Here is a 14,235-nt window from a genome sequence, read left to right as displayed (position 1 = left end):
AGCATTCCTGATGATGAGTGTCTCATCACAGGAACTCAACTGCTCACCCAGGAGCACCAGGCTGTGACAAAACGTGCTGTGCAAAGGCTTTGCTTGAAACTGGCAGTTCTGTGCCGAACAGCCAGAAGACACAAAAGCTTCTGGTTTACATGTGACAGTTGCTGTTCCACATGAATCCCGTGTGCTTAATTTGTACATAAGAAGAGACGTGAGAGATGCACATTCTGTAATGACCCAGTGAAAATTCTTTTTGCTTTTTGCTGTACACTAATCAACAGCTTTTCATTTTATTAATACCGGCAAGAAACAGATATCAGACAAAGTCAAGTTCAGTACATCACTGAATATCTGCACCTGCAAATATAAAGCATTGCTTTTTCTTTTTTTAACGTTCAAAATTTACAGCTTTTATATTCAATTAAAAATTTCCTTAAGTTAGAATACAATGTGCATTATTTTAAATACGGCTCAGGAAAAATAGCTACAGCAATATTTAAAAGAAGGTAACAGCAGCAGGATTCTGTCTAAAAATAGGCTATTATGATTTAAAGTGTCACTTCTTCAAGTAGGCAAGAGCAAGCAAATCATTTAAGAGTAAAATGACTGTTCTGGAACACAAAACCATCCTAATCAGATAATGTTTACATATGCTGAGCAATTAAAATACATTATATGTTTAAAATATGGACAAAATATTAGCTGTTTTAAAAGGTTGATATGCAAATAATGTCACATCAAGGCGCATTACAGTGCTGTACCTAAAACTATGCTTAATTTATCATAAGACTTATAAGAAATTTATACTGAAAACTGTTCTAAAGGAAACAAGAAGAAACATGTATCACAAACAATCAAGTAATGGCAACAGCTTGCTTGAAAACCCTGTATATGTTCCATACCACCGGCAGGAATTACTGTGCTGTATTTATACAGACTTAATATTTATGAAGAGGCTATTATGTGTAATTCCACTCTGGGTTTATTTGCATTTCAAAACTGTGATACTCATTGCCTGCAGCACCCCAAACAAAAAGAAAGTCTCTAAAAATGAGAGAAAGCTCTCCAGGACAGTGCAAAGTGCATTATTTTAAAGAGTGCTTCTTATATGTAGCTTCTTCTACAAATGCACAACAAAAAGTGCTCTTTAGTATACAGATTGACATGCAGCATATTTGTGTTTTTTAAAGGCTTTTTATTTAATTGCTGCTGTTCACTAGGATAGCAGCAAATCCTTGTATTTATCAGCCCTTTTGCATTCTGGAGAAGAGGAGGGGGTAAGAGGAGGGATCCAAATGATAAAATGCAAAAATACTCCACAACTGCTTGAAAAAGAGGTCTTTTTTTCCTTTTTTTTGCTTCCTTATTGCTAGCAGCTGGTATTGGAATTGACAAAGTGCCCGGGAACCAGGCTAATGTCACTCATCAACCACCTCCGCTGTCAAAAGCGGGCAATGCACAAAGCATTACCAGTTCATTACTACATGGAGGAAAACTGTTTAAATACTGCATGAATCACACAGGAACTTTAGAGAACGCTGGAGATCCTCGTGTTCTCTAACTGGAACATTAGTCAAATGATGCAGCACCTTAAACACAAGATGCTTCTGTAAAAAACCTTCCAGGCAAGGGCCGTTTAACTAAAACAGAAGAGTGGTTTTACTTCCTTACACGACTGAACTCTTTTTTTATCTATTTTATATATATATATATTTATATAAAATATATATATCATATATATTATATACACACACATACATATATATACTCATATATGTAAAATGCAAACGCAGATTTAATAATTTCAAAACAAGTTCGGATTCTAGATGGGGTTGGTTTGTGCTTTAAAATACTTATTCCCTACCCTCTGAGCCCATTTCGGCTCAGCAAATATCATCCACAAGCTTTGCCCCATTAATCCCACGGTAGGTTACTCTGCTAGGTCGAACTAAGACCCCGTGGTTCAGCTTACAGGTGAAGTAGCGCTTCTCCCCCACGGAGCCGTCGTTCTTTCCCTTGGCACTTCGGAGTTCCAGCCCGATCCATATCCCCGGTGCAAAGTCTGTCGGACCAATGTACCTGATGGTCCCCATTTCATTGGAGCTGGTCAGGAGAACCTGAGAGCCCTCGTGCAGCTTCACGGGCCCCTCGGAGTGAGCTGCAGTGGTGCTGCTCCAGCTGCGCCGTAACACGGAGCTCTTCGATCTAGTTACAAAAGAAAAGAAAAAAACCCTTTTCTTCTTTTTTTTTTTTTTCCTACAAAATATCCAGGGCAAATCTGTAATTCTGTGAAGCACATGGGAGAAAAACCTCAAATCCCTTTTTTTAAAAAAACGGGTTTAATCTCAAGTCACTAACAAACCATGAAATAAAGAGTAACAGGCGGGTACGCTTGGCAGTCTGAAATACTGGAAAAGCAATTTCCTTTCACCCAATGCTGGGATCTACGATATTTACAGGAGGTGATAGTATTGCTAAATTAGGGCAAATGAAACATTTTATTTGGGGCTTGAAACAACTTTTAACGTGCAAGTGTCAGTCAGGATCACCAAGACGAAGTCAAGTCCTTTAACAAGACCCTCTGAACTTCACCCAGCTGTGTAAAAATACAACAATTTGGAGAATATGCTGTGATGAATGACTGGAAAACAGTTTTAATGCCAACTTGAATTCAAGGACTATACTCCTGGATACCTATGGAAAAATAGTCTAATACTGGTCTGTTTTGGAAGAAAAAAAATGAACATATAAAGGTCGAGATATTCTACGTGCATAAAGATTTTCTTTTGAGCAAGAAACACTAAAGGTAACAGCCTGCTCATCGAAGCACTTGAAACTCATTACACTCACCTAACAAAGGAGTTTCTTCTGTTTATCTCCTTCTGTGAAGATGCAGAAGTGGTGCTGAGACTGCGTCTAAAACCTAAGTGGAAAGATTAATAAGCTGTGTAGGACTTCTTTAGAAAAAAAAAACCTTTGTGAACTCACATTCTTTGTTTTCTTTGTGTTTGCTTTTATACTGCTTCCACTACATTTGCTACACATTCTCCCCTCTAATTTGGAAATACAGTGATCAAACTTCTCATGAAATACATGTCCATAACATGTTCAGATTCTTAGAGGGGACAGAAATTAAATGAAACAAACCAAACAACAGTAATTTGAAGCAGCCTTTTCACAAAAAGCTTAGGTAAGGAAAAAGAAAAATACTTCAAATATCTTACACAAGTTTTAGTAATTCCATACGGACCTCACCCTACACTGATCCCTTCATCCACCTCAGTTTAGATTAAGGAGCAGGTTCAATTTCTGATTATCTCTGATTAGAATGCAATACAGTAATAAGGGAAGACTGCCAACAATCTTAACTCTGACATAATTATTTCTGCCAGTAGAGTGCTAATAACAACACAGTACTCCACAGTTCCTTCTGCAGGCTACATTTTTGGGAAGGATGAAGCCAGACTATTGCCTGGCATTTGGGTTCCTTGAAAATTTACTGTGCTTCTAAGGAAGTTGGCTTTGTGCAATAGGTTCTGGCTGTAGAGCAGGGCCTGTGGTAGGCTGCCTAAGCCAAATCACAGTGTCTTTGGTCCTACCTGGAAAAGTGTGATTCATTTTATTCCACGAAGTTTCTGTGAGAGAGTCCAGAGAACCTGTTAGTCTGAAAAGCAATAACACAACAAAGAAGTAATTTCAACTCAACTCTGTGAACAAACCTACTGACTTCTTGTCAAATATTGATGAAATTTTGGGTTCTTCCCTTTCTCCATCTGCCCCCTCAAGAGATACCAACATTTCTGCTGCACTCAGGCTGGTATGTAAGAAGTGCCTGGAGCAAATTGGTTTATTTGAGTTACTTGGTTTTTATTCATCAAGACAGTGCAGATACTTTTGAGGCAAGTTCTTAACAGTTTGCCTGAGCTGGGATATTCAGGGAAAGAAAAGTAAGAACATGTCTGGCAAAGTAACTACATTACAAATGTAGGAGGAAAGAGTAGTGAACTCCTGGGATGCTCTTCTTGAGAATAGTATTTCCAGGCATGTCTAAGGGCAACTTCCTTTTATAACTGAATTTAGCTGAGTGCATCAGGATTGGGTCATGAAAGTGAAGTGTCACGAACACAGACTGTCAGAGACCCTGGAATAAAAATACCTCAAGTAGCTGCAAGAGAAATGGTGTAGCTGCATATCCAATTTATACTCTGATTTCAAAAAGCTGATCTAAAACCCACCAGGTTTTTCAGGGAGGTTATAAACTTCCATTAGCAGAAGAAAACATCTGTATCTTCCGTATCTGCTCAAAATTTTGTTTCCCACTGGAAATGTAAGAAAGCATCTGACAACCCCAACATTAAAACAGCTCCAGTGCTTACCTCTGTACACGAGATGGTGGTGCAAATATACCATATCTGGGAAGACAACTGAAGTACTGCACACCGCCCACCGAACCATCATTCTTCCCATGAGGCTTGTCCAATTCAATTCCACACCAGAATCCTACATTTCAAGACAGTAAAATCATGGCATTTTGAACAAAACACTACAGGCTTTTCTTCATCTAGAGAGCTGGCACAGTTGGCATTCACCAACATCAAGGAAAACAGTTTCTAGCTGAAAAATGTCTAGATAATAAAAGTAGATATGTGTATTATAAAATAGCTATCTATGCAATTATGTAAAAATTACACCCTATTGAATCTAAATATAATTATCTCAGCATTTTATATGCTTTCAAGAAAATCACTGACATTTTAATTACTATAAAAAAGGTAAAACCTTTGAGATATATATATCTCCATATATATATATACACATCAAAGATTTAGTGTATGTATACATATATATATGTACACTAAAGCCAAATGGAATGTTATTGAATGTAACAGTGGCTATTTGACAACAAGGAGACAGGAAAGAAGAGCAGCACTGGTTCAGGTTTCCCTCTTTAGTCCTCTGACCACATGGTTTATGCCTCATCTGAGATCATCAACAGTAAAATTAAAGTTTTTATATTAATTCATTCCTTCTCTCCATCTAGCAAGTTATAATTAATACAAATTGCAAGGTTGGTTGTAAGATACTGAGAGAAGGGTGTAGGAATCGGAACTGGCCATCAATTAATCTCATACAGAACACTGAATAGACATCAAGATGTTAATGAGCTTGATCGTTCATAACCTGTGATAAATGTGAGCTAATTACATAAAGGTGCTAAATTTCATACTCCATTAGTAGTCCTTATGCTATCCATCCCCAAAAGATTCAAAATTTTAATTCAAGTCACTTGGTACTAAGGCACTGGATAAAACAGTAATTCTAATTATCAGCTCAAGAAACTCAGGAATGACAGCTCATGAGTTAGAAGAGCTCAGTATATCAGTTCTCCCCTTCCTGTTTTTAGAATTAAATACAGATCTGCATTGCAGCAAAAGGGAACAAGTTTGGATAACCTCCAGAGCTCTGATACACATTAAAATTGTTAAACATGCATCCGTTACATTTTCTATAAATTGCTAGGTTAGCAAATGGGGAAGATCAGTCATCTTTCCATCCTCACTTCTTACAGTGCCATGTTTTCCTCCAAACATTTCGTTCCTGATTTGAAGCAGAGAGGGAGGAGACTTACACTGTCAAACAGCTTTCTGATTTTACAGTTGTTATAGTGTATTTGGGAAACATGAGTCATCACATCATTGTGATGACTTACAGTGTTGCTCAGTTAACTGCAGTAGCTTAAGCCAGGACCTCCTACTGAAACTGGGGAGAGGAGTGAGAATGAAAACAGTACCACAGTCTTGCATTCTAACTTTTTTTTTTAATACTGATGCCACCAAGTGTCACAACAGAGTATTTTCCATCACCTATCAATCAAAAGGACCTCACCCAAACAGGGTTCTCACACCAACACTTACCAACTGGTTTTGCGTTACTCTTGCAATAAGATTATAGATAGGGCCATAAGGAATATAAAGCTGGCTACAAAAAAATAGTATTCAGAAATTAATTTCCAGAATGTAAAACAACTGGCTGCTGTTAAAAACACTTGGCCTCACTGCAAAGTGTTTTTTAGCTGGGGAAGGGAGAAGCTGAAAGGGAGAAGGATGAGAAAATGGTGGTTGGGGCTGAGGTTTTCTGAGATGTTTTTAACTTTATTGGTCCTGTGACCAAAAGGTTTTCTCGTTAAGATTTAATTGCTCATAATGACCCTCTTAAAGACGCCAATAAGTTAAGAATGAGATAGGTACATGGCACAGGAGTGCCAGTATTGCAAGAGACAAGCTGTGTCAAAAAGCTTTACTACAAAAAGTAAGGAGATACGCATGTGATTTCAATAAACTATATACCCCCTTGGAGACTAAACTGAGGATTTTCAGAAAGCTTTGTTAAGAGTTGGACTCAATGATCCCTGAGGGTCCTTTCCAACTCAGCGTATTCTATGATTCTGTACTACCTACAACTTCAACATTAAAGTATTTCTCCTAATTAAGCCATGATAGTGGACAAGTAAAAGTCACATTTTAAACCATTATTTTTTCCTGATAGGTGCATTTTTCCTGGCAGGTGCACTGAAAGTAAAAAATAATCATTGAAACATAGGAGAGAGAAAGCACATGGAAATATATCAGCAAATTTAGAATTTTTTTGGAAGGAGTGAGAAAAAAGATGGAGTTCTCTTAATGTTCATGTGCTCACATGTAAGCTATTCCATATTGATTCTACAACAGAGTATTGCAAATACCTGGTGCAAATTTTGTTGTCCCACAAAATCTAACAGTGCCTGTTCTCTGTCCCACCACCAGTACTCTGTCTCCAACCTGAATTTCTCCATCAAGAGCATTTTTTCTCGTAGTCGGAGTACTATACAATCCTGGTCAACAGAAGAACAAGACTGGAATTAGTGACATTATATCTTTAAAGCTTAAGAAAGTCTTCAATAGCGAGCCAACTGATTGGTAAACAGAGCATTTATCTCTAACACAGCGTACCTTTAGCACATGACAACACATCACAAATTTTGCTTAGACAAAGACTTGCTTTGTGCCAGCATGAAAATTTTCTCTGCTCTGAAAAGGCTCTTGGAGATGTTAAAAAAAAAAAAAAATCTTTCTAAAAGTTGCCAAACTTAGGTTCACGGTTAAACTAGTTCACGAGTCTCTTTGTTGAACTGTCTCAGATTCTGAAACAGCACAAGTAGTTCTACATGAGTACTCAATGCAGCAGTACACTCCCACCTGTGAAAATACACCTCAATAAAACAGACTGTACCAGCACTAATTTTGGATGAGGCAGAAGACACTCTAGTCAGTGCCTTTTTATTGCTGCCAGTTGAGTTCCGCTTCTTGGAGTAATTCCGTTTGCCTTCCAAGGACGTAGTAGAAGAGGAAGAGCTGCTGTACCCAGGAAAACCTAAAGACAGAAATGAAAGTACTCCTTCAGGGATAGTATTTGGAAAAGGACGGATTAAGTAGAAGGGAAAGCTTCTGTAATATGGAAGTTATCTGTTCTCCATACTGGGAAGAATACACAGAGCCAAAATCAGAAGTTTTTAAGCAGCATTTACACAAACAGCTGTCAGAACTGACATGGGTGCATGTGTGACCCTGCCTTGGGAATAAGGTCATAGCTGAGCGCTAGAAGAGGTCTCCAGAAGCCCCATCTTTATTACTCCATGAAAGTTCATCTAAACAGTCTCAAGCATATTCATTAAAATATGCGAGCCTTGACAATAAGAGATCATACCACCACCCTTTCAGGATCCGGCCTGTTAAAGATTTGATGAGAAGTGGAAAGAAGGCGATACTATGTGAGTGAATTATTACCTGGATTAAAGCCTACTATATTCCATTACATACTGTGTTAATATTAAAACCTGTACTATAAAACAAGAATGGGAAATAAATCACTTTTATCTCCATTTGCAAGTCCTAATGTCTAAGCTGTCCGGTAAGACTTATGTTCAGCTTTCCTCTCCCACTTCTTCCCTCTCCTATCCCCTTCTGCTCAAACTGAGGCAGGGTACAGCAAGACACATCTATGCCTCAGCTTATCAATGTGAAAAATTAAGACAATATTGCTTATTAAACTTTCTAGAATTCTGAGAGGCTTAATTCATTAGTTTTCCGAAAGCACCTTGATATCAACACTGGGTTAGTGTGGTCAATATAATTTAATCCTCCAGTTTGGCAAAACAGTAAAGAACTGCAGAAAGGCAAATGCAGTGGGTCAAAGCAAAAGCTGGGGTATCTGGGACAGAAATCTAAAGACTCTGAGATAGCAACTGCAGTTATGCTACAATGAAGAAAATGCAAATAACTAAATGACTAAACAGGGAAACTTCCAGGTATAAATGGAGGTCAGACTACCTAGCATTTTTACAGGGATGCAACAAAAACTGCTCAAACTAAACCAGTCATCAAGGTATGTCATTTTGTGGGAAATCACAGGGGCAGAGAAGGAAGAGCAGAAAGGACTTCAACAGGTCCTGTAATAGATTTCTCCCCTATGAGGCAAGAAACTATTTGTTATAACACTCCTGGGAAGCGAGTGTTTGGTTTGTTTTTAAAAACCTCCCATCAGGGAGATCTCAAGATTTCTTCAGCAATATATTTCACCACATAATTATCTGTAATGTTACAGGATTATTTTTCCCCCAACATAAAACCTAAATTAACACAGTTTTAGTTCAAGGTTTTTTACTCCTGTTAACACATGCAGAGTGAGTTATACTGTTCCTTGTATTTGAAAGCTTCCAGTTTTACGCCTTTCATCTTCTGTCTTTTTAATCACACAACCACAAATTCCAAGTCTTTTCCCCTAAGTCATGTTTTATACCTGCAGTTATTGTTGCATCTTTTCTGAATTCTCTCTGAATTCACATCTTTCTGAAATGCAGCATCTAAAACTAGATGTTTTAGCTGAGGCTTTGCCTGTGCCATGCAAAGCACCCAGGTTTCTTCCTGTACCTCATGGGTGACCCTCCTTTTTGTACATTCCAGTTACATTTCCCCTTTTGCAACAGCACGACATAGATGATTCCTGTCATGATTTACCTTATCAGACTCAACATTCTCAGGGCCTTTTCTTGCAAACTATCACTGGGCATATCGTTCTGAGGTGTATTCATACAGCTGGCTGTTTCAGCCTTGCAACAGAACTTTGCAGCTGTCCTTACTCCTCTCCATGTTTTTTCCCCTAGGTAATTTTTCCAATCTGTCAAGGATTTTGGGTGTGTTTGGGATTAAAATAAAACAAACAAACAAACAAAAAAGAAAAAACAACACCACAACAAAACCACCCAAACAAAACAGACTCGGCACAAACCCTAAGCTGAAATAGCCTTATTTGACAAAGAACCACTGGCAGCTACTTTCTGAGTTGGATGTCGGATTTTCCTAAAGGTTCTGCACCTGCCTTAAAGCAGTATCATCTGAACAGCTAAATCCGAAAATGGGCCTTTATTCCACATCACTCACAGCCTACAAAACCTCTGGAGTCCTAATTGCAGATTTCATACTGTATCCATCAAACTGAGACACTGTACTGCCAATTAAGTTTCACTGCAGACCAAGCCATTAAGTGCCCTCCATAAACAAAACGTTGGAAACCTCTGCCTACATGCATTTTTTAAGTCATCTCTGAAAAAGTATCACATATGGCAGTGATGAAATACTTTATACCAGGCTCTTCCTCTGTTCACTGACAGAGGATACAAATGCTTTTTTTGATAGAACTGCTGGAGTGAGTCCAAAGGAGGTCACAAAGATGTTTAGAGGGACAGAGCAGTTCTCCTGTGCAGAAACGCTCCTTTGAGCAACCTGGTCTAGCAGACGTGTGCCTGCCCATGGCAGGGGGACTGGAACTAGGTGATCTTTATGGTCCCTTCCAACCCAAACCATTCTGTGATTCTATGATTCAAAGAAGGTATATTCAAACTTACACTTCAAATAATTTCAAAGAAATACTGTTTTTACCATCTACAGTATGATTTTATAAACAAAACCTCAGAGGAGACACTACTTTTACAGTTTGCTCAAGACACAGCTGAAAGTGAGGTCCCTTCATGTTTAAAGTTCAGCAAACAAAGCACTGATGTAGTAGAAGTCACTATCCAATTCAGAAACTAGATTACTGCAGAGAATGAGTCACATGTAAAAGGAACTCTTTAAAAAGCTAGTTTCATTTTTCATATTTGAAGCCTGTTATTACGAGTCTGCCATGACACAATGCCAAGACTGTTAGGCTCTGTTAGATGGCAACACTTTATTACAGAAGATTGAACACACAGATGGAGAAGAGAATAAAAATGCCAACAGACTATTAAAATCTAGGCAGTAACGACAGAGGGCAAAAGTTCTCCCTCAGACACTCACATAGGTAATTCTGCAGATCCTCTCTAAGATCATTTACTAAGAGACAGCTCTCAGCTTTAGGGGCTTGTCCATGTTCTTGTCCATGTATTTAGACAGAAATGGTTACCAAACCAACACAGAACACCACATCCACACAAACTACTCTTGCTCCTAGAAAACTAAATGCGTACAGTCTGCTTGGGATGTGAAAATAAACAAGCAAGGCAATTTTTTTTCTCCAGTGTAGATACAGGGGTTTTTTACAGCAGTAGAGCAGCAATAATACTGCCTCTGCCATACAGAATTTTTCTTAAGATGTTAAAAAAATTTTAAAAATTAGTTACCATCTTTTGCAGGTACGGTTTTTCCCCTGTTAGCAGTCATAAAGTTGGTTTCAGAAGCACTGTCTCTTTTTGCCATATTTAGGCCTATAAAAAGAATTTATACAATTAGATAGATATATATATGTACTAACAAATAATTTTACAGGAAAGCCATGTATAAAAACAATTAGAGAGATTTGAAGATTACTAGATGGAAGGAAAATATGGATAAAACTGTACAATTCCTTAGATTCTTGATAAATAGGTAAAACAAGACTGCAGAATTGCTTTGATGGATAAGCACAGATATTAAACCCCTTAATGCAATAAACCAGTCCAAACAATCTTGCCAAAAAACAAACAAATTGTCTGTAAAATATTAATTTTTTTATGGAAGGAGTTTTACTAACATCTTTCAAACATTCACATCTATAACATTCACTTTTATAGTACTTAAGGTCTACGATTCACCAGTATTAATTTTACAATTTCTGCGTTAAAGATTACACATAAAAGTTTTGAGAGAGATTTGAGACCAAATCTTCATTCAGACTTGCAAATAATGATGTAAGCATGTCAGTATGATTTTTAAGAGCCTAAATCTTAGAGGAGCAATGTTGTGATAAGCGTAGGAACTCGTACTGTCACCCAAGTTATAATTTGTGAACAGTCATTTTGCATTTCTGACAGTTTCCTACCTTAACTCAATGAAGAACAAGCTTATCTGTGATTTATTCCCTCCCTGTCATGAACAAAAAAACACATCTTTTTTATTTAACTACATCTCTCAGCTTAATTCGGCCATAAGGACTGAGCTAGTTTGACAATGTACTGTATTTTCCAAAATTTTATGGTTCAGCCATTTAAGGCATCAGATCAAAAAACTAGTGTTTGTGACTGATAACACATCTCTCAATTTCATCTCAGTAATCCTTTTCCTAAAAACTTGAAAAAGACCTTTTCTCATCAATCTGATGGATTATTCAAATCCAGTAGAACCAAATAAAATTTTTAAATCCCTACACAATATTATATTTTACTTTGCAGCTTATAACCTTATCTACAAAAAGCATATTAATTTTTCTTGGATCATTACAAACCAGTGTATTGCAGGGATGAAGTTTCAAGGGAAGAGATGTGACCTGGTGATGCACATAAACACTGCAAACCAAAGTTCTGCCTCTGCAGCTTTGTCCTTCCCCCACTCCAGCCAGGGAATCAGCCGGGCACGATAATTCTAATGGACCTTTCTATGCAAGAACTCCCTGCAAACAGCAGCTTCCAGATTACTTACATCCACTGGATGCAAGCTCTCCTGGGCAGATGATGCATAACTCTGTTTTCTACTTAGAGCAAGGAACCAAATGCTTAAATTTTACAAAGACACAAATGCACCTTTGTGACAGAAAAGGTGGTTTACAACTAAACTGTCCAGAACACACCGTCTGTAACAAAGGAAACAGCCCTTTCCATTACAGTTTAGTGGGTTACAGTTCAGAACAAACTGAATCAACTGGAAAATATTTAACGGAAAAAGTCAGCTTAGATCCACTCCTGAGCAGTACTCCCAACAAACTGATTGTTCCAAGATGCTTTTTATGCAAGATGCCCATAGTAGCTTAGATCTTGTGCTAATTGTAAATATACACACTTAAAGCTTACTCCCCCCCTCAATCTATTTGGAGAAGAGTTACATAAGTCATCCAAAATGCTGCCAAAATGCATCTCTTCCACCAGCCTGGTGCATTGTTTCTATATCCTGTGTATTACTGATAAAGTGTGTAGTGCTTTAGGGTGCTTGAGTATGAGAATGTGTATTATCTTCCATTCCTCAAGCCGTGCTGCCTTAGTACGAGTCACCTAAACAGGGCTCAAAAGGCAAAAGAAGTGCTAATGTAATATTTAATGACACTGTTAGGTAGCCAGCCAGACACAGGGGCCATATTATGCATGGTCAGCACTGCACTCAGCAGGGAAGAGCCTGTACTCCAAACAACTTGGAACCTGAACAGTCAGGAAACATGCATCATCCACTCCACAGGGAGGGAACTTACACAGAAGGATTAAGTAATTTGAGCAAATTACTAAGAAACTAAACCAGAGCCAGGGACTGAGCCCATAACTCCAATCAGTAAACCAAAGCCTTATTACAAGGACAACCTTTCTCTTCTAATTTGGCCTTGATTTTACTCAGATAATTTAATTAGCAGATAAAACACAATCAGCTAAATAGTTCCTTAATCCTGTTGCCAGAAAATAAAACTCTTCAATTTCTAGACATAAAGGTGTATAGATTATTTTCTAAATTTTTATTTGTTTCAAATTACCCAGGAACATCTTAGTAAATGGAACCACATTAAGCTGAGACACTTAACTGGTATCACAGCCAATTAGAAATCACTTTAATGGCTCAAGAATAAATATTGTGGCGAGCTTTTTTTTTTAATAGAGCATGTAAAGACTAGAACCTGCCATAGTACATCAGATCACTAAAATGACTCAACAGTTACACACAACATCCTTCCAGTACCAGTTTATAGTGCAGAGAATTTCTAATAACAAGAACACGGAGTCAATAAATACCTTGTCACCTTCTCATCCCAAGCTACGAACTACTTCCAAACAAGTATTTTCATACCAAGATTTACTAATTCTTGAAGGTTAGTATCTATCTATCCTGTCTCAACACACACAAGAAAACACTCACCAGAATTCACTTTGGAAGTTATGTGTGTCACATCTATTTTCTTGGATTTAACCAAAGGCGAAGACCTCACAGAAGAACTTCGTACAGAGCCTTTTTTGTGATCAGAAGCCTTGCTTATTTTGGAAAGAGGTGCAAAGATACCTGGAGAGAAAATGTATGTGCCAACAAAGAACCATGGGTAATATTAATGTAACAAAACTTTCCAGCTACTATCTCTCACACCAATTATTTTAGGGGTTTTTGTCAGCCACCATCATAACTTGCTGTGTTGCCAGAGCACTTGAAGGGTAGGAAGGACAAGCTCAAATGCACAGTAAAACCAAAATCCTTATCAAGCAACTTGAACAGAGTCATTCAGGAAGTCAGTAAGACTGTTATTTACAATCTCCTTTTTGTCCTAAGAGTAACATTGAGTCTCCATTGTTACAAAACACGAGACTTTGTATGTCCTGAGTGTCCATGAAATATCAATTAAAATACCTCAAGCTGAAAGTTAGAAAACAACTATAAGCATGAATGTCTTACCAAGGAAGACAAAGCAGATAACAAAACATGGCTTTTATCATTACAACACAACAACTTTCAACAATATAGATGGGAAACCAGGAAATACTATTATCTTGCAGTTTCAAGGAAATAACAGAAATTGTGACTGGTTGGTTGTTTCAGTGGTTTTGTAAATAGTTGCAGTCAAAACAATAAAACAGTTAAAAGAATCCTTAATACAAACAAACAATGCACTACAAAGAAAAGGAACAGGATCTATTATCTATTTTTATTCTCCCAAAAGGTTCGTATCTTCCAACACTTATTTAAAATTTGGCTTTTTTAAGAATTTAAGAAAAAAATTAAGGTT

At 37.6% G+C, this 14,235-nt stretch overlaps 1 protein-coding gene across 1 annotated transcript in view; it reads right to left on the bottom strand.

Annotated features, from left to right (window-relative positions):
- Positions 1 to 247: 247 nt before the first annotated feature.
- The window catches only part of CLIP4 (CAP-Gly domain containing linker protein family member 4), a 33,262-nt gene continuing 19,274 nt past the window's right edge, over positions 248 to 14,235 (bottom strand). Inside the window, exons 11-18 of the mRNA XM_032683198.1 lie at positions 13,380 to 13,520; positions 10,694 to 10,777; positions 7,267 to 7,407; positions 6,740 to 6,868; positions 4,374 to 4,497; positions 3,597 to 3,661; positions 2,848 to 2,920; positions 248 to 2,202 (exon numbers count right to left, since the gene is read on the bottom strand). Of these exons, the coding sequence (XP_032539089.1) occupies positions 1,881 to 2,202; positions 2,848 to 2,920; positions 3,597 to 3,661; positions 4,374 to 4,497; positions 6,740 to 6,868; positions 7,267 to 7,407; positions 10,694 to 10,777; positions 13,380 to 13,520 (1,079 nt within the window). The 3' untranslated portion in view covers positions 248 to 1,880. The remainder of the gene's footprint in view (positions 2,203 to 2,847; positions 2,921 to 3,596; positions 3,662 to 4,373; positions 4,498 to 6,739; positions 6,869 to 7,266; positions 7,408 to 10,693; positions 10,778 to 13,379; positions 13,521 to 14,235) is intronic.

Source organism: Chiroxiphia lanceolata, chromosome 3 (assembly GCF_009829145.1).
Source record: "Chiroxiphia lanceolata isolate bChiLan1 chromosome 3, bChiLan1.pri, whole genome shotgun sequence".
NCBI lineage: Eukaryota > Metazoa > Chordata > Aves > Passeriformes > Pipridae > Chiroxiphia > Chiroxiphia lanceolata.
This window is presented reverse-complemented; position numbering and strand designations above follow the sequence as displayed.